Source organism: Prionailurus viverrinus, chromosome E2 (assembly GCF_022837055.1).
Source record: "Prionailurus viverrinus isolate Anna chromosome E2, UM_Priviv_1.0, whole genome shotgun sequence".
NCBI lineage: Eukaryota > Metazoa > Chordata > Mammalia > Carnivora > Felidae > Prionailurus > Prionailurus viverrinus.
The window spans coordinates 43145965-43165545 of NC_062575.1; the positions used below are offsets into that span (position 1 = coordinate 43145965).

Consider the following 19581-nt stretch of genomic DNA (forward strand, 5'->3'; position numbering starts at 1 on the left):
GTCTTTTTGTAATCGATCTCATTGCCAAGTAAGACTCAACCAGAGAAGCTACAGAAATACTGGTTGTCTACCCCTCCACTTCGAATAAGCAACTCTAGGCCATGGGCAGTGGTGGCCGCGACCAGTCACTAACAGCCCAGCATCCTCGGTGCATCCCCCATGGCCGGCTTCACCAAAGCTCCCCTCCCTCTCATGAAGGGGACACATTCGAGCAACCTCCGGATCAGCAAAGCCAGAGTGTCTGACGATGGCCCGCCCCTCTGTTCACAGTGTATCTGTCTCTCGTCCGGCCGCCATCTGTGCCCTGAAGCCCGACCCGGGCCAAGGATGGCAGCGAAGGTGCCCCCACCTCCATCAGGGGCAGCAAACCTCTGGAGACTGCACAGAAGTAGCCGCAGTCAGCCACTGACTCATGCCGTCTGCATGGTGCCATCCAGCTGGGACAGCCAGCCATCTGCCACGGGGAAGTGACAAAGGTATCCTGGAGCACCGAGACGCCCTCCTAAGACTGTAAGCTTTCTGGGGGATGTGGAAAATACAAACCCCTGAGCCCAGTGAGACTTTTCCCAAATGAACATCCTTTCTTTCTTGAGAAGGAGTCCCTGAAGGCTGACATTTGGCTCTTTATCATCATAAGGTGTCTCTGATTCTCCACCAGGACACTGGGAGCAGCCCACCTGGGGACCAGAGAGCTGCTTCCTGTGCCCTGGAGGTGAGGGCCCAAAGCCAGAGCAGGACTCAGGTGAGCAGCTCAGGCTCCTCAGGCCCAAATCCACTCACAGGATAACCTAGCAGCCTGATGCTTTGCTCCCCACTGCCGCCTGCCCGGTTCTAGCCTGAGCGACTGGTAAGCAAGGAGCGGGCCTCTCTGTTCTCAAATGCGGTGATGACCAAAGTAACAACGCAGGTGGGAACCGGGCCCAGGCTGTGCCCGCCTCCAACCCTCTGACCCTCTGTTGGGCTTAGACCTCTGGTCCAACCTGCCAGCTACCACTCCTGCCAAAATTCCAGACCCCCAGGCCCTGTTCCCACCCATCCGCGTGGCCTTGACCAAACCCTCACGAGGGATGAGCCAGAACCCGTGCCTGCTGCCCCCATGTTCCAGGGCCATGAAGGCCTTGGGAAAATCCGCGGCCGGGCGGATGGCACAGCAAAAGCTCCCAGTCACCAGCCCCACCGGTCTCGCCACGGCCCCAGTTCTGCTGTGAGTTGCGCGGGGGCGTGCAGGGCGGGAGGGCTCCTCTTAACTTTATCTCCCCAAGATCTCTCCCTTCCCCTCCTTGGGCCCCCTCCCCAGCTCAGTGCATAAATGCACTCCTCTCTCTCCCCTCCTCTCCAAATTCTCAAGCCTTCCCCTCCCCACTCACGTCCTCCTCCCCACCCACTTACAAGGGAAGGGGTGGATCAGGCTCAGCACCCCAACACACACCTGGGTTCGGAGCCCACGTGGCCCCTATTACCGGGAGCTCTACGACCACCCACCTTCCTCCTCATCCCCCCACCCCCCCGTCCTCCTCCTCCAGCCAAGCTCTATCCTCCACTACTCCGCCACGTTTCTGGAAGGGAAACCACAACTGTCCTTGTTTTAGGCGGGGAGCAAGAGGAGCTTTCGTGTTTGATCTCAGAGCTCTCCCCCATCCCCTTCCCTCCTCTTTCCCCTCTCCTCTTCTCCCTTCAGCCCACCCCTACCCCCTGCCAGCCCCCCTCTCATAATGTGTGGGAGGACCCCAGGCTGCCAAATTCAGAGGCCTTCCCTGAGTGTGGAGAGGAAGCAGCACAGTGACCCCCGCCTCCCCTGGCACCACTGGGTTGCTCCCATCTCCCAATAAGGCCTCCCTCCCTCCCCCTCTCCACTCTGCCCCTGCACCTGCTCCCAAATGGCTGTCTGTGGCACAGGCCTCTCAGCCGCTCCTCCACCAGCAGGTCCCCCAGGCACCGCCAGCTCGGCAGGACGCCACCTCCCCCACCTCACCCCACAGCTGCAGCGCCCCCCTGCCACTTACAACAGAGACCTGCGTGCCATCCCAGATCCCTTCCTGTCCTCTATCCATTGCTCCCACATCCAAGTGATGACCAAGGGCTGCAATTCCACCTCTATACCCTCTCTCAGACCCTCTGTTTCTCTCCATCCAGACCCCACTGCCTCCGGCCTGGACAACCTCTCTGGCCTCTTCGTGCCTCCAGGCCCATGTGCTCAGGGACAGCGGCTGCGGATCTTTAGTAAATGCAAATGTGATCGTGCTTTTCCTTGCTTAAAAGCTTTGGTGGCCATTGGCTTCTCCTCCAAGGGGACCTGGACCGGAACCACATTCTCTTCTCATCAGAGACACAAGCACTTCCAGCCATGGAGGCCACGTCCTGTTTTCTGGCCCAATTTGAGTTTGTGGAAGATGACACATGAGTCTTCTAGCTGCTTTACTCAGGACTTACTTGTAAGTCATGTTTGAAAAAAAGGGGGCTTCCTGAGTGGCTCAGTCGGTTGAGCATCTGACTTCGGCTCAGGTCATGATCTCACGGTTCGGCTCATGAGTTCAAGCCCTGCGTCAGGCTCTGGGCTGACACCTTGGAGCCTGGAGCCTGCTTTGGGTGTCTCCCTCTCTCTCTGCCCCTCCCCTGCTTGCACTCTGTCTCTTTCTCAAAAACAAACACAGGAAGGAAGGAAGGAAGGAAGGAAGGAAGGAAGGAAGGAAGGAAGGAAACAAAGAAAGAAAGAAAGGAGGAAAAGAAAGAGAAAAGAAAAGAAAAAAGAAAGAAATCAAACTGAATCAGGACAAACTATGCCACAAAGGCAGTTCTCCAACGAAACCGGCCTGGCCCAAATGAATCCAAGCTTTAAAGACCCCGAGAACAGATGCCTGTGTGCTGGCTCACCTGATTATCCACAGGGCACTCTGGGCCTAAGTCTTGTCCAGGTGCCGGGCGTTCAGCCTGGCCCCCTTATCTCCAGGACACAAGCACCAGAAACGGTTTTTAAGATTACTGTAAAAAAATAACAAGACTTTCCAGCATCTGGCAATTTCTCGCTATCTTCGGGAAGGACTGACTACCCTGAGCCTGAGGAGGCTATTTCCATTACTCGTGGGCAGGAAAAGATAAGGAAAAAGGGATTCCACCACGGCCCGGCCTCTGTTGTCCCAGTGGCCTCCAGGGTGAGGGATGCCTAGTGTCACACTCGGCCCCAGCCTTGTTTGGCCCCGGGATGTGTGGGGTGGCAACAAGCAATATAATCTGCAAGTTTTCTATCCCCAGGAAGGGACCGAGGCTGCCTCCTCCACGAGGCATCAGAGGACCCAGGCTTAGGACAGGACAAGATGCAGTTAACAAGTCTGCGCTGGAAACAGCTCAGGCTCCTCGACTAGCAAGAGGAGGTGGCTGATGTGTGCAGGCGATGTGGCACTCGTGCAGAGTCCCCAGGCCTGCGGCCACACCCGTGAGCATCATCACAGCCAGCGGGCCACTCAGGGGGAAGGCAGCGCTATGGGCAGGGGAGCAGGAGTGGGGAGAAAGTCCCTTCACTACGCCAGGCCCAGAGTCCCCTGCAACAGGCCGGAAATGACAAAAACCGGACTAGGTTGAGATTTTTTTTGTGCAATCTGTTTTTTTTCCCCTTAAATATGCATAGGTCACAAAACTGCCTCTGGGCATTAAACCCAGGATTAAGGCATTAATGAACTGAGGTATGAATGCTCCACTAATTAAAATAGTAGCAAGACAGAATGAAGTATTTCCAAAATCAGTGTCTAAGTGTCAAAGTGCCACCGTGTTGAACAAAACCCATCTGAAGGGACAAGTATTCCATCCCTCCTAGAGATGAATGTGCAGGGGATGGGTCTGTGGGAGCAGGCGGGCAGAGTTCAATGCCACAGGACCCCACATCCATTCCCTCTATACCCCATGACCTGGTGTTGCAAAGGATAAAATCCCAGAACAACAGGAGGGACAGAAAGGAAAGAGCTAGTTGGAATTACATATCTTCAGGAGGCTCAATCAATAAGCCCTCTCAAAGAAATCAGAGCCATGAAGAAAATAGCGGTTTCGCTCAGCAGTGAGCTGAGTGTGCTTGAGACGTGGCGTGGGCCACGTGCAGGGGAGGCACGGGAGGGTCCACCTCTGCGTTTGCTGACTGGGGCCCGGCCACGCCTTCCCCTCTGCCTGATGTGCCCACACCCCATCTGCTGCCTTCTGGAGCACAGTCACTCTGCCCTAGGATCCCCACTGTCCACTTGGCTTTCCTGTTAACGTAGGGTTAAATGCCTCTTCCTCAGGAGACAAAGGCAGCAACCCTACTGGAAGACTTTTCACGTACACACCAAGAATCTAGGTCATCATCTACGTATCTTTTCTAATTCGGGACGTGTTACCAGGATGCAGGGTCCTGCTGTGCCATCCACACCTCACCATCTCCTGTGCACAGAAAGCCAGGGGAAGGAGAAACAGGTATGTTATTCCACTGCCGGATTAAAACACGCAGGACACCTTCACTCTGTGTAATTAACAGTTCTAAAATCGGCGTGTGACTCAATTTAACACAGTCTCTCTTAAAACCCAAGAAGGCACACGGCAATTGCTGACATGCTTGCTCTTCTGTGACGCTTCCAGTGGTACTTAACTGAAATCCAAGGCGCCGAGCTATTAAGACTGCACAAAAGTATCTCCTTTTATTTCCTAACCTGCCTTCAGATCAATTTAATCATCTGCAGAACAGGAAAGGAGAACCACAGCCTAAATTATGGAAGTGAGACGCCTGCTCTTAAGTTTCAACTTTTGACCTCCACATCCAAACTGCAATACCCAGCACAAGAAAAGAAATTATCAGTTATGATCTTGTGTTTCTGGGGAAGAGTATGATGATAGAGGAATTTACAGGAAATCAAAAAGGCACTGCTTGAGAGAATGGAAAACAATAAAGCAGTCACAGAAAGGAAATGAATGACGCCCAAACAAACACTAGGAAGGAAGCGTCCTCTGTGCTAGCAGAGGCTGCTCCTTGCCTATCAGATAGGCTCTGGGAGGAATCCCAGATCCCCAGCCCAGCAGCTAACCAGGAGCCGGGGTGCATGAGTGGCAGGGGGCATGGTGCTGAAGGAGGCTTAGCCACACAGTCCTGGGCACCTACCTGCACACGCTGACCTCACACAAGACCCATGCCGGGGCCTCTGAGCACCCCTGCATCTGCAGTGGCCTAGAGGGGACTTCGAAATGGCTGAAACTCAGGCGCCCCCCCCCACTCCTCCAGGGTGCCCCTCAGATATACAAGGGGCAGCACAAGATCCGGGAACTACCGACCTGGGCTCAGCCCCTGGCTTTTCCTCAGGCAAATCATCTCCCTGTGCCTCAGTTTCCTTACCTGTAGAATGGGGATAATCGGAGCACCTAGCTTAAAGCATAAGCAAAATATCTCTTTGAATGAGGTGACATATGTCAAGTGCTTAGCACAGTGCCTTGCACACAAGAAGTCTCAAAAGGTGACATTTTATTAAGCTGAGTTAGCACTTGACTTCTACTCTCATTCAAGCCTTGAGCCATCAACCACCAAGGGAGACCACTTCTGTTTTGCAGGTGAGGAAACTGAGGCTCCATGCTATAGGCTGAATATCTGTCTCCCCCCACAAAACTGATATGTTGAAACCTAATCTCCAACGTGTCGGCATGCAGAGGTGGGGCCTTTGGGAGGTGATGAGGCCATGAGGGCAGAGCTCTTGTGATTGGAATTGGTGCTCTGATAAAAGAGACCCCAGAGAGCTCCCTGTCTCTCCTGCCATGTGAGGGCACTGCAAGAAAATGGCCACCTCGGGACCAGAAAGTCTGTTCCCGCCAGACACGGAGTGTGCTAGCACTTGGATTTCCAAGGTTCTAGAACTGTGAGAAATACATTTCTGTTGTTTATAAGCCACTCATGATGGTAAATGTTATGGCAGCCAGCATAGTCTAAGACACTTGGTGAATCTTCACAAGTTAGGTATTACTACAAGCTCACTGACAGATGTAGCTGAGGCTCAGAAAAGTTAAGTGACTTCCCAAGGGGTGCAAGCTGGGGTGAGAGTTTGGATTTGCCTGCGTGGAGGGTTTTTGTGTCACCCCAGGCAGTCCTTCTCCATGGGGCCTAGACAGAGGGGGTGATGAAAGCATTCAGGACGCAGGGGCCCAAAGATGTACCAGTGAGTCATAATTTAACATCACAGAAAACCCTCTCCTATAAATGAGGGGCCAGCCTGCCATTGCACCCAGAATCCTTCCTTCGCTTACTTGAAGAGGGCAGTGATCAAGACCACCATGGATCTCACCCGAGAATGACTGCAGTCACTACAGAGGCCAGAACCCATGCTATTAAAACACACCCTTGAGGCAGGAAGGACAGTGTGACATTTCTAAAATAGTTCTACTGCCATCAAATGCCAAATAAGTCCTTTCTGCTGCTGGCTTTGATAAAGTTGGGAAGTATTCTTATGAATGCAGAATCCACCTCAGAGCCTTGGAAGTGTCACTAGAATTAAAGTGTGCTTGTTCCAAAGTAACGAGCTAATGGCTGATCCCTCAGGAGATGCCGGAGCGGATAAACCAGCCCGGTCTCCAAAGCACCCGAACTGTTAGCAGCCGTGAGGGAATGTCATCTGCGGGGTGTAAGTGGGTGCGGGCCCATTCCTGGGTATCCAGGATTTAGTCTTCTGTCCACTGGGAGCTACAGATGGGCCACGCGTCTGTTACTTTACAAAAACAAGAAAAGGAGGCTGTGAACGAGAAGGACCCACGCCCTATCCTCAGAGGGCGCATGGCTGCTGACAGAGCTGGGCTGGCCGGCCTGCCCTCCGGTGAGCGCTCCCAAGGGGTCAGTCCCGATGCCAGTCCCGACGGCCCTCGGATTTCCACCTCTGGCCCAGCCTCTCTCCCACTGGAACCTGCTTCAAACTCAACATGCCCCAAACAAGTCCCCGATCTGTCACGGCACCTGCTCTTCCCAGCCATCCTCATTTCAGTGACACACCACCCAGCTGTTTAGGACAAAAAAAGGAGTCACCTTCAACTCCATCCTTCAGTTGTGTCATAGCTGGCTCCTCCCAGGGGCATTCCCCTGGACTGCCACGCCACTCTCAGCTCTGTCACACCACCTTTCCCCTGCCACCTGGGCCCTGAAGCAGCCTCCCAGCTGGCAGCCTGTGCCCTCTCTTGCCCTAGAATTGAGTCTCCAGACCGAGGCCAAAGCGGTCGTTTAAAACACAAGCACAATCCTACCATTCTCCTGCTTAAATTCGTCAAAGGTTTCCCACGGTTCCCGTTTCTCTCAAGATCAAGTCCAAACGGACACCGTAGCCAACCCGGCCCCCTGCCCATCTCTCTGACTGCCCTCAAGGCCTCGGAACACACAGCCCCTGGACCTGCATCATCTTCTCCCTCTTCCTGATGGAGCTTCCCCTAGTCGGAAGGTACCCAAACTCCAAGACTAGGTGAGCAAGATCTCCCACCCAGATGGGGAAACACGACCACAAGGTCATAGCATCAGACATGAAAGGTCCGCGCACCTCCCCGCTGTCAGGTGATGAGGTGCCAAAGGCCCCACCTCGCCACTCGTCTACATTCAGAGTAAGTGCAGCCTTAGAACCAATAAAACACGTTTTATTGCTGAGCAACTCGATGGCTTAGGAAGAAAACTGGCGGCACGTCAGAGCCGGAGGGCCACTTCCAGGGCCCACGGAGGGGATGCCCAACCCGAGAAGGTTTGCCTTGCTGTGACCTAACAGAAACCAGTCGTGCTGCAGGACCGGGCTGCCGGTATCAGCAAGGGAGGAAACTAGGCAACACAAGAACACATACAAAAGGATGGCAACTTGTCAGGACACAGATGCCACAGGAGGAAAACACGTTTACCTTTCTGGTAATAGCATTACGGATGATGTCTGTTTTTACTCTTTTCATTATCTACTTTAAGTGCGCTATGTAAGTGTGGCTCACTTAGGGTAGGAGTTTTTAAAAGACTGCTTAACAAAGGAAAAGATAAATTTAATTGACATTCAAGTGATTTATGCCCTTTCAGAAAAACAGACCAACTGGTGCACACACACGCACACACGCACACACACACACACACACACACACACACACACACAACCAGAGAAGAGAGCTGTTCTGGGGACCGTCTTGTCTGAGGGGCTCTCTGAGATGGAGCAGGTGGCGACAGCCAGGTCTCTGAGCTTCCTGAGCGGAAGCACAACAAACAGCCAAAGCAGCCACAGGCAATACTCACCACTCCACGATCTCTGGATGAAGAATGGTGTTGTTGACGTTAAACCTGCAGAGGAAACACAAAGCAAACCTATTAGTTCAATGGTCCATCATCTCCCAGCAAGAAATAGCTCTTTCAAGACATACCAAGAGAGGACATGACCCAAAGAGGGTCGCAAACTATAACTCCACGACCCTCTGGCCCACAGAAGACCTGCCGCCCGCTGCTTGCAGCAGACATACGGCCGCACCGAGCCCCTTAAGTGCTGTCACTTGGGAAAGCAAGCTGCTCGGCTGCAAAACTACCCTCCACTCTTGCCAGGCAGACCTAGCCTCCTCTGTCAAGTGTACCAACACACTTACAACAGGAGTCCCAGAAGAAAAGGAGAGATGAAGGAGAAGAATATTTGAAAAAATAATAGCCCAAAACGTCATCGATTTAATGAAAAACATTAATCTACACATCCATAAGGCCCAATAAACTCCAAACAGGATAAGTCCCAAGAGATCCACACTCAGACATGTTATAATCAAACTTTCAAAGGACAAAGAGAAAATCCTGAAAGCAGTAAGAGGGGAAGAGAAAAAAAAAAAAAAAGCATGACATACAAGGAACCCTCAATAAGATGAATGGCTGATTTCTCATCAGAAACTATAAAGGCCAGAAGACAGTGGGATGAAAGAAAAAAAAAAAGTGTCAACCAACATTCTATATCCAGCAAAGCTGTGTTTCAAAGATGAAAGAAAAATCAACAGATAAACAACCTGAGAGAATTCATCGCTAGAAGACCTATCCTACCAGAAATACTAAAGGGAATCTTTCAGACTATAGTGAAAGAACCCTAGACTCACTCAAATCCATGTGAAGAAAATGAAGTCATTGAAAAAAGTAATTACATAGGCAAGTACAGAGACAGTGTAAATGTATTTTGTGTAACTCCTTTTTTCTCCTGACTTAAAAGACAACTGCAAAAAGCAACAATCATAAATCTGTGTGGACCAACAGAACATATGAAGATGCAATCTGTATGCAACAACAGCACAAAGGAGGGGACAAAACAAAGCTATATAGAAGCAAATTTGTTGTAGACTACTGAAATCGACATTAATGCAAACTAGACTGTTATCAGTTTAAGAGGTCATTTGTAATCCCCCAGGTAACAACTAAAAATATAATTAAAACAAGGGCACCTGGGTGGCTCAGTTGGTTAAGCCTCCAAATTGGGATCAGGTCACGATCTCATAGTTCGTGAGTTCAAGTCCCACATCAGGCTCTGTGCTGTCAGTGCAGAGCCTGATTTGATTCTCTGTCTCCCTCTGTCTCTGCCCCTCCCCAACTTGCTTGCTCGCGCGTGCACTCTCTCTCTCTCAAAATTAAAAAAAAAAAAATAGCTTAAAGAACTGAGCTCATCAGCATACAAAAAGGATACACACCATGACCAAGTCCAAGTTAGCTCAGGAATATAAGGTTACTCTGACAGACAAAAATAATCAGTGTAATATGCTCTAATCTATTAATTATATTAGTAATTTATATCAACAGAATACAGAACAAAACCACATAGATACAGAAAAAGGATCTTACAAAATCCAACAACCTTTTGTGATAAAAAAAAAAAACAACTCAGTAAACTAGGAAGAGAAGGAAACTGCCTCAACCTGATAAAGATATCTACAAGAAACCCACAGCCTACATCATAGTTAGCGGTCAAAGACGAAAAGCTTTCCCCTAAGATGAGAAGCAAGGCAAGGATTTCCTTTCTCTCCACTCCTGTTCAATACTGTACACAAGAAACATCTGTCACAGTGATCATACACTGGAAGTCTCAAGAAATTTCAAAGCACTGAGATACAGAAAATGTACACTGATTACAGTAGAATTAAACTAGAAATCAGTAACAGAAAGAAAACTATAAAATCCCGAATTGTTTGGAAGTTAAGCAACAAACTTCTAAAGACCCACTGTTCAAAAAAGAAATAACAAAATTAGAACCTAAAAGCATGAAAAATCAGAACTGGTGAAATGCAGCTAAAACAGCACCCAGAGGAAAACTGATAGCTCTAAAACGTACTTAGTGGAAAAGAACACTGAAAACAATGATCTAAGCTCCCATCCCAAGAATGTCCCTTTCTTCTCTCTCAAGAAGCTAGAGAAAGAACAAACAAACCTGAAGAAATTAAAGGGAAATGAAAATGTACAGAAATCAATGAAATAAAAGGCAGACATAAAAATAAAGAAAAATCTACAAAGTCAAAATGTGTTCTTTGATAAGATAAACATAACTGACAAGGGGACTCCAGAAGACAAAAAGATCAGGTCGGGGTACATCATGCGTGACCCAGAGCCCAAGCTGTCAGTGGGAAAGCTGGGGAAGCCTGGCATGGCCCAGCACACAGCACAGGCCTCAGCAGAGAAGCTCCAGCAAGCCTTCAACCCTTTGGATTCTGAGCCCTGCTCCATCTCAGGTCAGGATATTACATACAGGGCATGCTGGCTTGTGATCAGGCAAGAACTCTCCATGGCCCCATTACCAGGGTTTGAAAAACACCTATCTAATGCCGTGGTTGTGCAGCTGGTACCCCCACTGCTGGCTGAGCCCATCGAAGAAGGAGGGACAGAGGAGAGAAGGGAGAAGGGGGCATTAGCAGGCCGGGAGGATTCCAGCTCTCCAAAGCTGTCGGGAATCCTAGCTACACAAATTCAAAGTCACCTGACTAATTCAAAGTCACCTGAAATGCTGTAGAATCAAAGCCCTACTTGTGAAATATCAAAGAGACCTCAGGCAGCCAACATGGTTTGGAGTCAAGAGCAGAGCAGCAAATGACATAAATCAAGATGACAACACAGGCTCTGCCTCCCATTTCCCCAAATGTCACTTTGACATTAGGAAAAGCAATGGCCTATCTACTCAGCAGGCAAACACAGCAGTAAAATCTCACTTCATAAAATGTACATACGTATGCACATGTGCACCCGTGCACACACAAGCAGCAGAGTGACCCAGCGCACAGGTAACATGGATATAAAGAGACAGGTAAGATGAACACACACACAGGCAGGCATGCGCTTAGGAAGAGATGCACGTAGACACACACAGATGTGTATGCAACACACACACACACACACACACACACACACACACACACAGGCATGTAGACGCACCCAGACTAATACACAAAGATCCACCCCTAAATATACACACATAAACCCACAGATGCACACAAATGCATACTCAGATACAAAAACACTCAAGACAGGGGCACCTGGGTGGTTCAGTCGGTTAAGCGTCTGACTTCGGCTCAGGTCATGATCTCACAGTTTGTGGGTTCGAGCCCCACATTGGGCTCTGTGCTGACAGCTCAGAGCCTGGAGTCTGCTTTGGATTCTGTCTCTCCCTCCCTCTCTGCCCCTCCCCCGCTCACGCTCTGTGTGTGTGTGTGTCTCTCTCTCAAAAATAAACAGTAAAAAAAAATAAAAATTAAAATTAAAAAAACCCCACAAAAACCAAAACACTCAAGACACACACAGAAGAGTCCAAAAGACATTCACCGCAGCATTGGTGGGGTTTAACTTGGGGTGATGAAATTTGGGTATTACCTCTGTGTAGTCAGCATTTTCTATGATGAGCATGTATCAACTGGTAAAAACAACAACAAACCCATCAGTGCCTATGAGGGTGGGGAGCGCGTATCCTAGAAGCAGAGGGTAATTCCCTGATGGGCTCTGCCTGAGGGACGGGTGACAAAGGGTGAGCAGTATGGGCCCAACCGTCCCTGTCCCTGTCCCTGTCCTCCTCCCTGCAGTTTCTAACCCAAGGAGGGAGGCGAGACTTGCTGGAGAACAGGCCCTAGAAGGGCCCCCCACTGCCCACCCTTGCTAGGGGCTGGGGTGGGTTCCTATCTCCTCATGGAGACTCCATGGGCCATAATGAGAAGCCCACACCTCACATTGATACACAGTTAACAGTAACCACAATGCCAAGTCCCCATGCCACAGACAGGCATTTTGTTGCGATCATCAGGTTTTAATAAAGTCCCTCTATTTCCTGGGTTTAAAAATTCACATCTTTGAATATTAATACTCCTACATTAGCAACCCCCAAATTCAGCAATTTCATATTTAACTGCTTATTTAAATGGAATTCATTTGTAACCAATTGTCTTCAAATATGCAAGGCAATTTAAGTAAATGCCAGAAGATAAGAGATATGCTTGTCGCGAATAACCAGCTGATGTGAAATATCGACCATATTTCTCTCTCAGACAATGGCATGACACTGAGCCCTCAGTAACTCACTGCCCTGGCCTAGGGCTCCTGGGCAGTCTGCCTACTTTGAAGGGAACTATTTCATGCCAAGAAGGCACCCCCATGGGCCACTTGGCCCCCACAGATCATCTTCTCCTTCATGGTCAGTCTCTCTCTTTCTCTCTCAGGAAAATCTGCTCTAAAATCTACCTCCTCAGATGCTAACAAAGATTTATCATGCCTGCCTCTGCTCCCAGGCTACAGGAACCAACCTCTCCAGGCAGCTGTGGGAGGGAGCCCACGGGGAGACCTCACAGCCCCCCACTCCTGCACAACCAACGTCTTCACCTCAGCTCTGGCTCACCCCAGCCACAGAACAGTCCTGGCCATGCCCTCCCCAGGACCTGGCAAGAAGTACCCGACCCCACTCTCCAGCCAGAGCCCATGGGGTGTCTGATCCTTCCACATCTTCTGTGGGACTTATCCCTGCACCAGTGTGGCCACACGTGGAGCCGTGGCCTGTGCCAGAGCCCAAACTCAGCACAAAGCCCAGCAGACTCTCCCCACCTGTTCCCATCATCCCAGAGAGAATAGACACACTTCTCGGTGACCCCAGGGGCTCCAGGCCATCAGGAGGCCCCGGTGCATGTCCACCCTTCCCACCTCACCCTTGTCTTCCTGTTCCCTCTGCTCCTGTTCTCTACCATCACCACCACTGGGAGACTAGACACATTCCCCGACGTGGGTAGAAAGCAGCCTGACCCTGATCTGAGAAGGCTGAGATAGGTCTGAGGTCTCCCAGAACCAAACCCACAGCCCCACCAAGGTCACGGACCCAGAGGCAGCCAGCCCCGAGGAGCCATACTTGGAGAGAAGGTCGCAGGCCAACTGTCCACCTGGATCAGTGTCCAGGGGGTCTGGACTGGGTGGACATGTTGAGGCCACCATTCTACTACAAGCTCCTTCCTCCCCTCAGGCCAAGGGATAAAGATGGCCTGGGATGGCCCGTCAGCATAAACCAAGAAGCGAAACCGGAACTTCTGCCACAGCAGATCAATCAAAAATCCAAGATGCAAGGTATTTCAGAGAAGTTCAAAAGGGTCAAAACCAAAACCTCCGGGAATAAGGTGCTTTATTATAACCGATGATAGAAGCTGATGGAAAGTAGGACAATAGCAAGATTCACCTTGCTTAGGAAACAGGCTATTATTAGCCCCAGCAAACAGCTGGAGACAAGGCAGGCAGGTGAACGTGGTGGCTGAGCCGCAGCAGCCCTCAAGGACAATGGCAGAAGTCAGGAGGAGGTAGAGTCAAGGCGCTGGCAGCCAGGATGGTGGGAGGCAGGGGTCTGAGCTGCACCCAGAGCCCAGGAATACAGACATGACTTTCTGTACGGAAGCCACTGGCGGGCAGCTGGAGGCAGAGACTGGGGCCCAAGGTCATACCCGTGGCGTGTGGGGTGGGGGCACCTACCACAGGCTCCTCCCCAACAGAACCCCTGAGGGTGGAGCTGCTCAAAGGGTGCCCCAGTGGGATGAGAGGCCCAGAGGGAAGGGAGGGAGTACCACGGGCAGGCCAGGGGACTCCAAGGCAGAGAAGCCCAGGGGAGGCCTCTCACCAGCAGTGCGTCAGCCAAGGCACACAGGTACAGAAGCCAATCCCTCAGCACCAGCATGCAGGAGCAGGCTCTTAGCCCGGTAGGGAGGGGCCTGGCAGTATCCCAGAGTCAGCCCCGCCTGGACTGGACTACAGATTAGAGAGGGCCCAGTCCAGTGCCTGGGGAGAACATGCAACATTAAGGCAGTCCTGGCTCTCCAAAAAAGCTTCCAGATGCTGACCGGGTGGGGTGGGGGTTTGGCAGAGCAGAGGCTTCTCTGGGCTCTTGGCAGGGGCTAAGGAGTCCCAGGGAGCAAAAGGGGACAGAGGCTGAGGTCTGCCTACTGAAGGGAGGTCATGTTCACAGCAGGACTCCTCGTAGCAGGGGAGGGGAAAAGGTATGGGCTTCCACTGCCCCCTGACTGTGATGTCCCTGGAATCTCCCCATGCCTCTTCTCTGGGAAAACTTGGGGAACAGCCAGCAGAGCTCTGCTCTCAGGGGCCATATCGTGAGCTGCCTCTCAGGAACCATACCTGCCACAGCACCTGCCAGACCCGTTCCTGGGGTGCTAAGGAGGTTCTCGGCATCAGAAACTCTGGAGGGGGCAAAGAACCCACAGCTCACTGGTACTGGGAACCTTATAATCAGTGATCCTGAAGTCCACCTGGCTCACTACATAGATGGGGAGACCAAGGCTCAGGAGGCAACGGGGTTGGGGGGGCTTGATGGGGGTGTGCTTGTGAACAACTGTTTACTGAGCGCCAGCTCCGTGCCAGGCTCTGGGGGAGCAGGATCCCGTTTCACCCCCAGGGCAAGCCCAGGCAACACCACGCTACACGTGGGGGAGCTGAGGCTCAGAGGGCAAGCTCTGTTTAGGTCATAGCACCAGTCAGTGAGGTGATCACCAGGGCTCCCTGCTCCCACTCAGGGCCTTCCCCACCAGGCAGAGACCGATGAGAAGCTGGAGGGGCCAGCCCACGGGAACATAGACGTTGGTGTTGGTCAAGATGGGTGAGCAGGGCAGCGGCACGTCCACAGTGCTGGGGGACCGGGGGAGGCTGGGCCCAGGACAGGCCACGGTGGGCTGGGCCCCACACCTCCCCCTCCGGGGCCTGGGGAGAAATGGCAGTTCCACAGCCAGCATTTCAGAGAGCGAGCGCGTGGCGTGGCCGTTCTGAGGAAATTCCCAGGAGGACGCAGGGATTTGAGCAATGAGAAGCAAACCTGATACCCGCCCCCGTCCCATTGCTCTGATCATTGGGGGAGTGATACATATTTATGAGCTCATAATCCTTCCTAATCACCCCTATATCACACAGCCGCACAAACTCCCTGTGGCTCAGGCTCATACATAATTATAAGGCACTTCCTCTGTCACCGCCTCAGTCCACCAAATGACGACAGGACGCGGTGGCAGTGGTGCAGAGTTAGGCGCCAGTAGGGGAGGAGCTAGGAATGGAGGCCCAGGAGCAAGGCTGGGAGCTGTCCACACTCAGCAGCCTGTAGGAACAGGTGCCTCCATTCAAGGGCTCCTCTGCTGCAGCCTGGGGCCCCACAGACGCCCCAGGGCCAGGCACGAGCCGGCCCAGGGACACAGCACAGCTAGCAGGCGGCACTCTCCAGGGGCCTTGGCGTGAAGGGGACAAGGAGGGCAAAGTGCTCTCTCTGGGCCCCACATCTGCCTTCCTGCCCGGAGAGGTCCAGGAGGGGAAGCAGGGATTGAAGACTCTTCCTGGAGCTAAATGGGGGAGTAAGGGCAGGTAAGGGGGTCCCTGAGACTGGGGCAGCAGGGGACTCAGTCTGGGAGAGGTTAGCAGCCAAGAATAAGAAGGGGCTGAGAAGAGCAAAGACCACAGAGCTCAGAGCAGGTGTCCAGAGGGAGAGCAGGCCCCCGCCTGTGTGTGCTCCCCAAGCCTGGGCAGGTCTGCACTTGCATTATGGAGCTCAACAGAGAAGAAGTTGAAGTGATTTTAGGCAGATTGTTTTCTAAACATTTCCTCAAAATGCCCAACTAACTCCTTAGCCTCTTCCTGTTCACGTACTTTACGTCTAGTTTGTAGACAGGGCAAGGCCTGCTGGTGAGATGTGAGGGGGGCAGGACGGGGACCATTGCGGGGGCCCCAGGACTCACCTGCTGATGCCCTCGAAGGAAGCCTCCCTGCAGACACTGCCGCTGTCGGTGTTGACACCACGCTGCAGAGACAGAGGGAGCGTTAAGGGTAGACTCGTCACACGGGGCCACGGCGCAGGTCCCCACAGCCTGCATGGGAGTGCCTGCCTCCTCCATCCAGCCTTAGGACTGGGGAAGAACCTAGAGCCCCCACCCCTGCCCGGCAAACATATCCATCCCTTCCTGCCTGTCAGGTAGCTCCCAGCCAACCTCCCCCTCCCCACAAAGGCAGGCAGTTCCTTTCTCTGCCGCAGCTTGAAAAAGGAGGAAGGGGCCACACAAACAGTGTCCCCGGGGCACAGGAGCCTCCTCTATCAGATCACTTTGCCGAAACCAGCTCAGGCTGTGCAGGCACAGATGGGGGCGACAGGACCAGGCTCCACCACCGATCTGCTCTCCCGGGCCGGCCTCATCTCCCTCCCACACATACGTGTACACACGCTCCCCACTGACGGGGTCCAAACGGCATTGTCAGATCCAGCCCTCCCGAGATGCAGGTAGGACCCAACTCAGGCATGACGGGCCCTCCCCGGTGACACGAGGAAGCTGCACTACATCCCTCTTCTTTCTCTAGCTGTAAGGAGACTCCAGGTGGAAAGGACAGGAGACAGACCAAGGGACTCAGACAAGAGTGTGCCATCCCCACAGAGACAAGGCCTTCTGATCCACCCTCTGCCCTCAGGAACCGCAGGCCGATGTTTAATAACGGCCCCCAGAGAAAACACACCGGACCGTCTCTGACCACAACCATCTCACGGAATCTTCCTTCTTGGCCATCAAAAGAGCAGAGCGGAACAAAGAGAACATGTGAAGGGCTCAGGTAAATAAATAAATAAGCAAGAAGAACCATTTCTGAAGAAGGATCGATTAACAAGGGAGAGAAAGGTCACTTTGGGAGGGAAGAAGGGTTGTACACTCTCTGTATCTGAAACTCCCCAAGGTCAAAAAAGCGCAAGACAGCAGGCTTCTTCTCTGAGCCACTCCGCAGCCCCAGTGCCCCCACAGCCCTGTTTAAGGCACCACAGGCCCATCGCGCACCCCAGCCAGCCCCAGGTGGCACCAGGGACCCACCACACACCCCACCCCACGTGGTACCAGGGGCCAGCCGTGCACCCCACCCCACCCTCAGGCTGTGGCAGGCCCTCGGCCATTCAGTGTACCCGATTCTAAATCTGATGCCACAAGCCCAGCACCCTCGTGGGCAGATGCCACAGGTGCGTCTTTAAAATCCTATTAACAACGGAGGAGACACAGGGTGGAAGCACATTGATATTCTACATCCATGGACTCCAGGAGCTCAGCCTGACACAAATACATTCTCCGGCTGGGTTTTATTTTAACCCTTAGAGTAGGTATCTTGTCACAGCGGCCTTCTGCCAGAACACAGCACATCCCAGGGACACGGGAGAATCGAGGTCGTGACCTTGGACACGTTCAGCCACCCCGGATGAGAAGGTGTCGCTCTGTGTCACCGATGACCATTCCTCTAGGTTCTCAATCCTCCCCTATGCCTCTGCTGGGACAGGCAGCTCCCCGAAACCCTTCCCCGTGGTGTCCGGTCCCTGGATACCAGCCACTTACCAAAGTGAGGAGCACAGAGGGGCCTTGTGATGTTAGGACACTGGCAATCTGAAAGGTCAGAAAGAAAAATCCACTTTTGAGCAACCGTGAAGACGTTCGATGGAGATGATACACCATCATTACTTAATCATGGCGGCTCACATTTACGGAGCACAGTGTTAAAACGGGCAGTGACATTGCTGTCCCCATCCTGCCGCTGAGGACGCCGAAGCTCACAGAGGCCAAGGGACTTCTGAAAGCCACGCGGCTATCAACTGGCAGGGATTCAAACCCAAACATGGCACACCTTCCCACATGCTGCCCTACCTCGAGGCCCCACACACATCCCAGGCTCAAAACCACCAGACCTGCCCACCCTGCGAGGCCAGCACCTCTGTCCATCTGCCGGTCCCGCCTAAAAGACCTGTTCGTAAGAGCTCTTAGGCACTGATCCCAACAGCCTCCTGTCCCCAGGGCAGACACTTTCCTCCCTGTCCCCTATTCATCTCCTAGACCCTGTCTACCCTCTGTCCCCCATCCTACATCCCTACTCTCCATCCCTGCTTCCCCCTTGACCCATGCAGGCCTCTTGCCGCTGCATATTGGTTGCTTTGCACCCCGACGCCATGAAGGAGCGTGTCCTGCAACCCCATCTCTCCACGCCTTTGCCTGGGCTCTCACCTCTGCCTGGCGCGCCTCCTCCCCACCTCATCAGTGTATACTGAGAACCGAGGCCCTCTGGCCCCCCAAGACAGGCTCGCTCATTCTCTCCTCTTCTGCCCCATTCCTTCAGCAAAGCACCTACCACCCTGCATTAGCCATGACATCTGTACCCCAAGAACGCCAACCACCCCAGTGGGTGCACTTTCTCCCTCTCCTGGCCCCCACTCCTCAGTCTGCCCTGCATCTTGGCTACTGTAGCTCCTACTGCATTTGAGCCACCCCCCCCCCACCCTAAACTCCTTCACACCCCGACACAGGGCGAGAGTGAGGAAGATTTGTTTGTGTCTTAAACAGCCTTACTGAGCTACCACTGACATACTGTATAATGCACATATTTAAAGTGCACATTTTGATAAGTTTTGACATATGTATATCTATACATGATTTTTTAATACTGAGAGGCTCCCAGAGAAAACCTGGAATATACTGAAAAGTATAAGAAGATAAAATACACCTACAATCCCATCCCCAGAGACTTTTTTTTTTTACCTCTGCACATAAAAACAGAGATCTGTAATGACATTTGGATCATAAGGAGTTACACACTTCACTTATTTCCTGAGATTAAGTACTCTTCAGCCACGTGACTCCCACCAGTCACTACGGCCGGGGATGGTAAACAGCCAATGAGCCCCTGATCACGGCCTGCGCCAGTCCTCCAGACATCATCTCATTTCGCCACCCGTGAAGCTGGTGCTACAAATGTCCAGATTTCACATATGAGAAAGACTATGGGTTCGCTCATTTGTTGAGGTTCACAGTTCAAAAAGAGCGAGCCTCGGAGCTGAACATACGGCTGCATGGCCCTCTCTCAATAGACATGGCACACGATTTACTTACTCATTCCTCCACTGGACACTTAAGTAATCTCTCATGGTTAACCAGTATAAGTAATGCCTGAGGAACATTCTTCTACACGTGTTTATTTCCTTAACATAAATTCCTTCAAAAATTTATTTCCTTAAAAACAAAATTAGACCCAGTGAGACTGCTAGGTGAAACGCCATATACGTTGACCTTTTTGATGCCACTGGCCAGGTTACTCTCCACATGTGCACCAACCGTCTT

General features: G+C 52.2%; 1 protein-coding gene across 1 annotated transcript in view; it reads right to left on the reverse strand.

Annotated features, from left to right (window-relative positions):
• PEPD (peptidase D) overlaps positions 1–19581 on the reverse strand; it is a 112096-nt gene that overhangs the window by 69350 nt on the left and 23165 nt on the right. Inside the window, exons 5-7 of the mRNA XM_047836422.1 lie at positions 17812–17859; positions 16192–16253; positions 8240–8284 (exon numbers count right to left, since the gene is read on the reverse strand). Of these exons, the coding sequence (XP_047692378.1) occupies positions 8240–8284; positions 16192–16253; positions 17812–17859 (155 nt within the window). The remainder of the gene's footprint in view (positions 1–8239; positions 8285–16191; positions 16254–17811; positions 17860–19581) is intronic.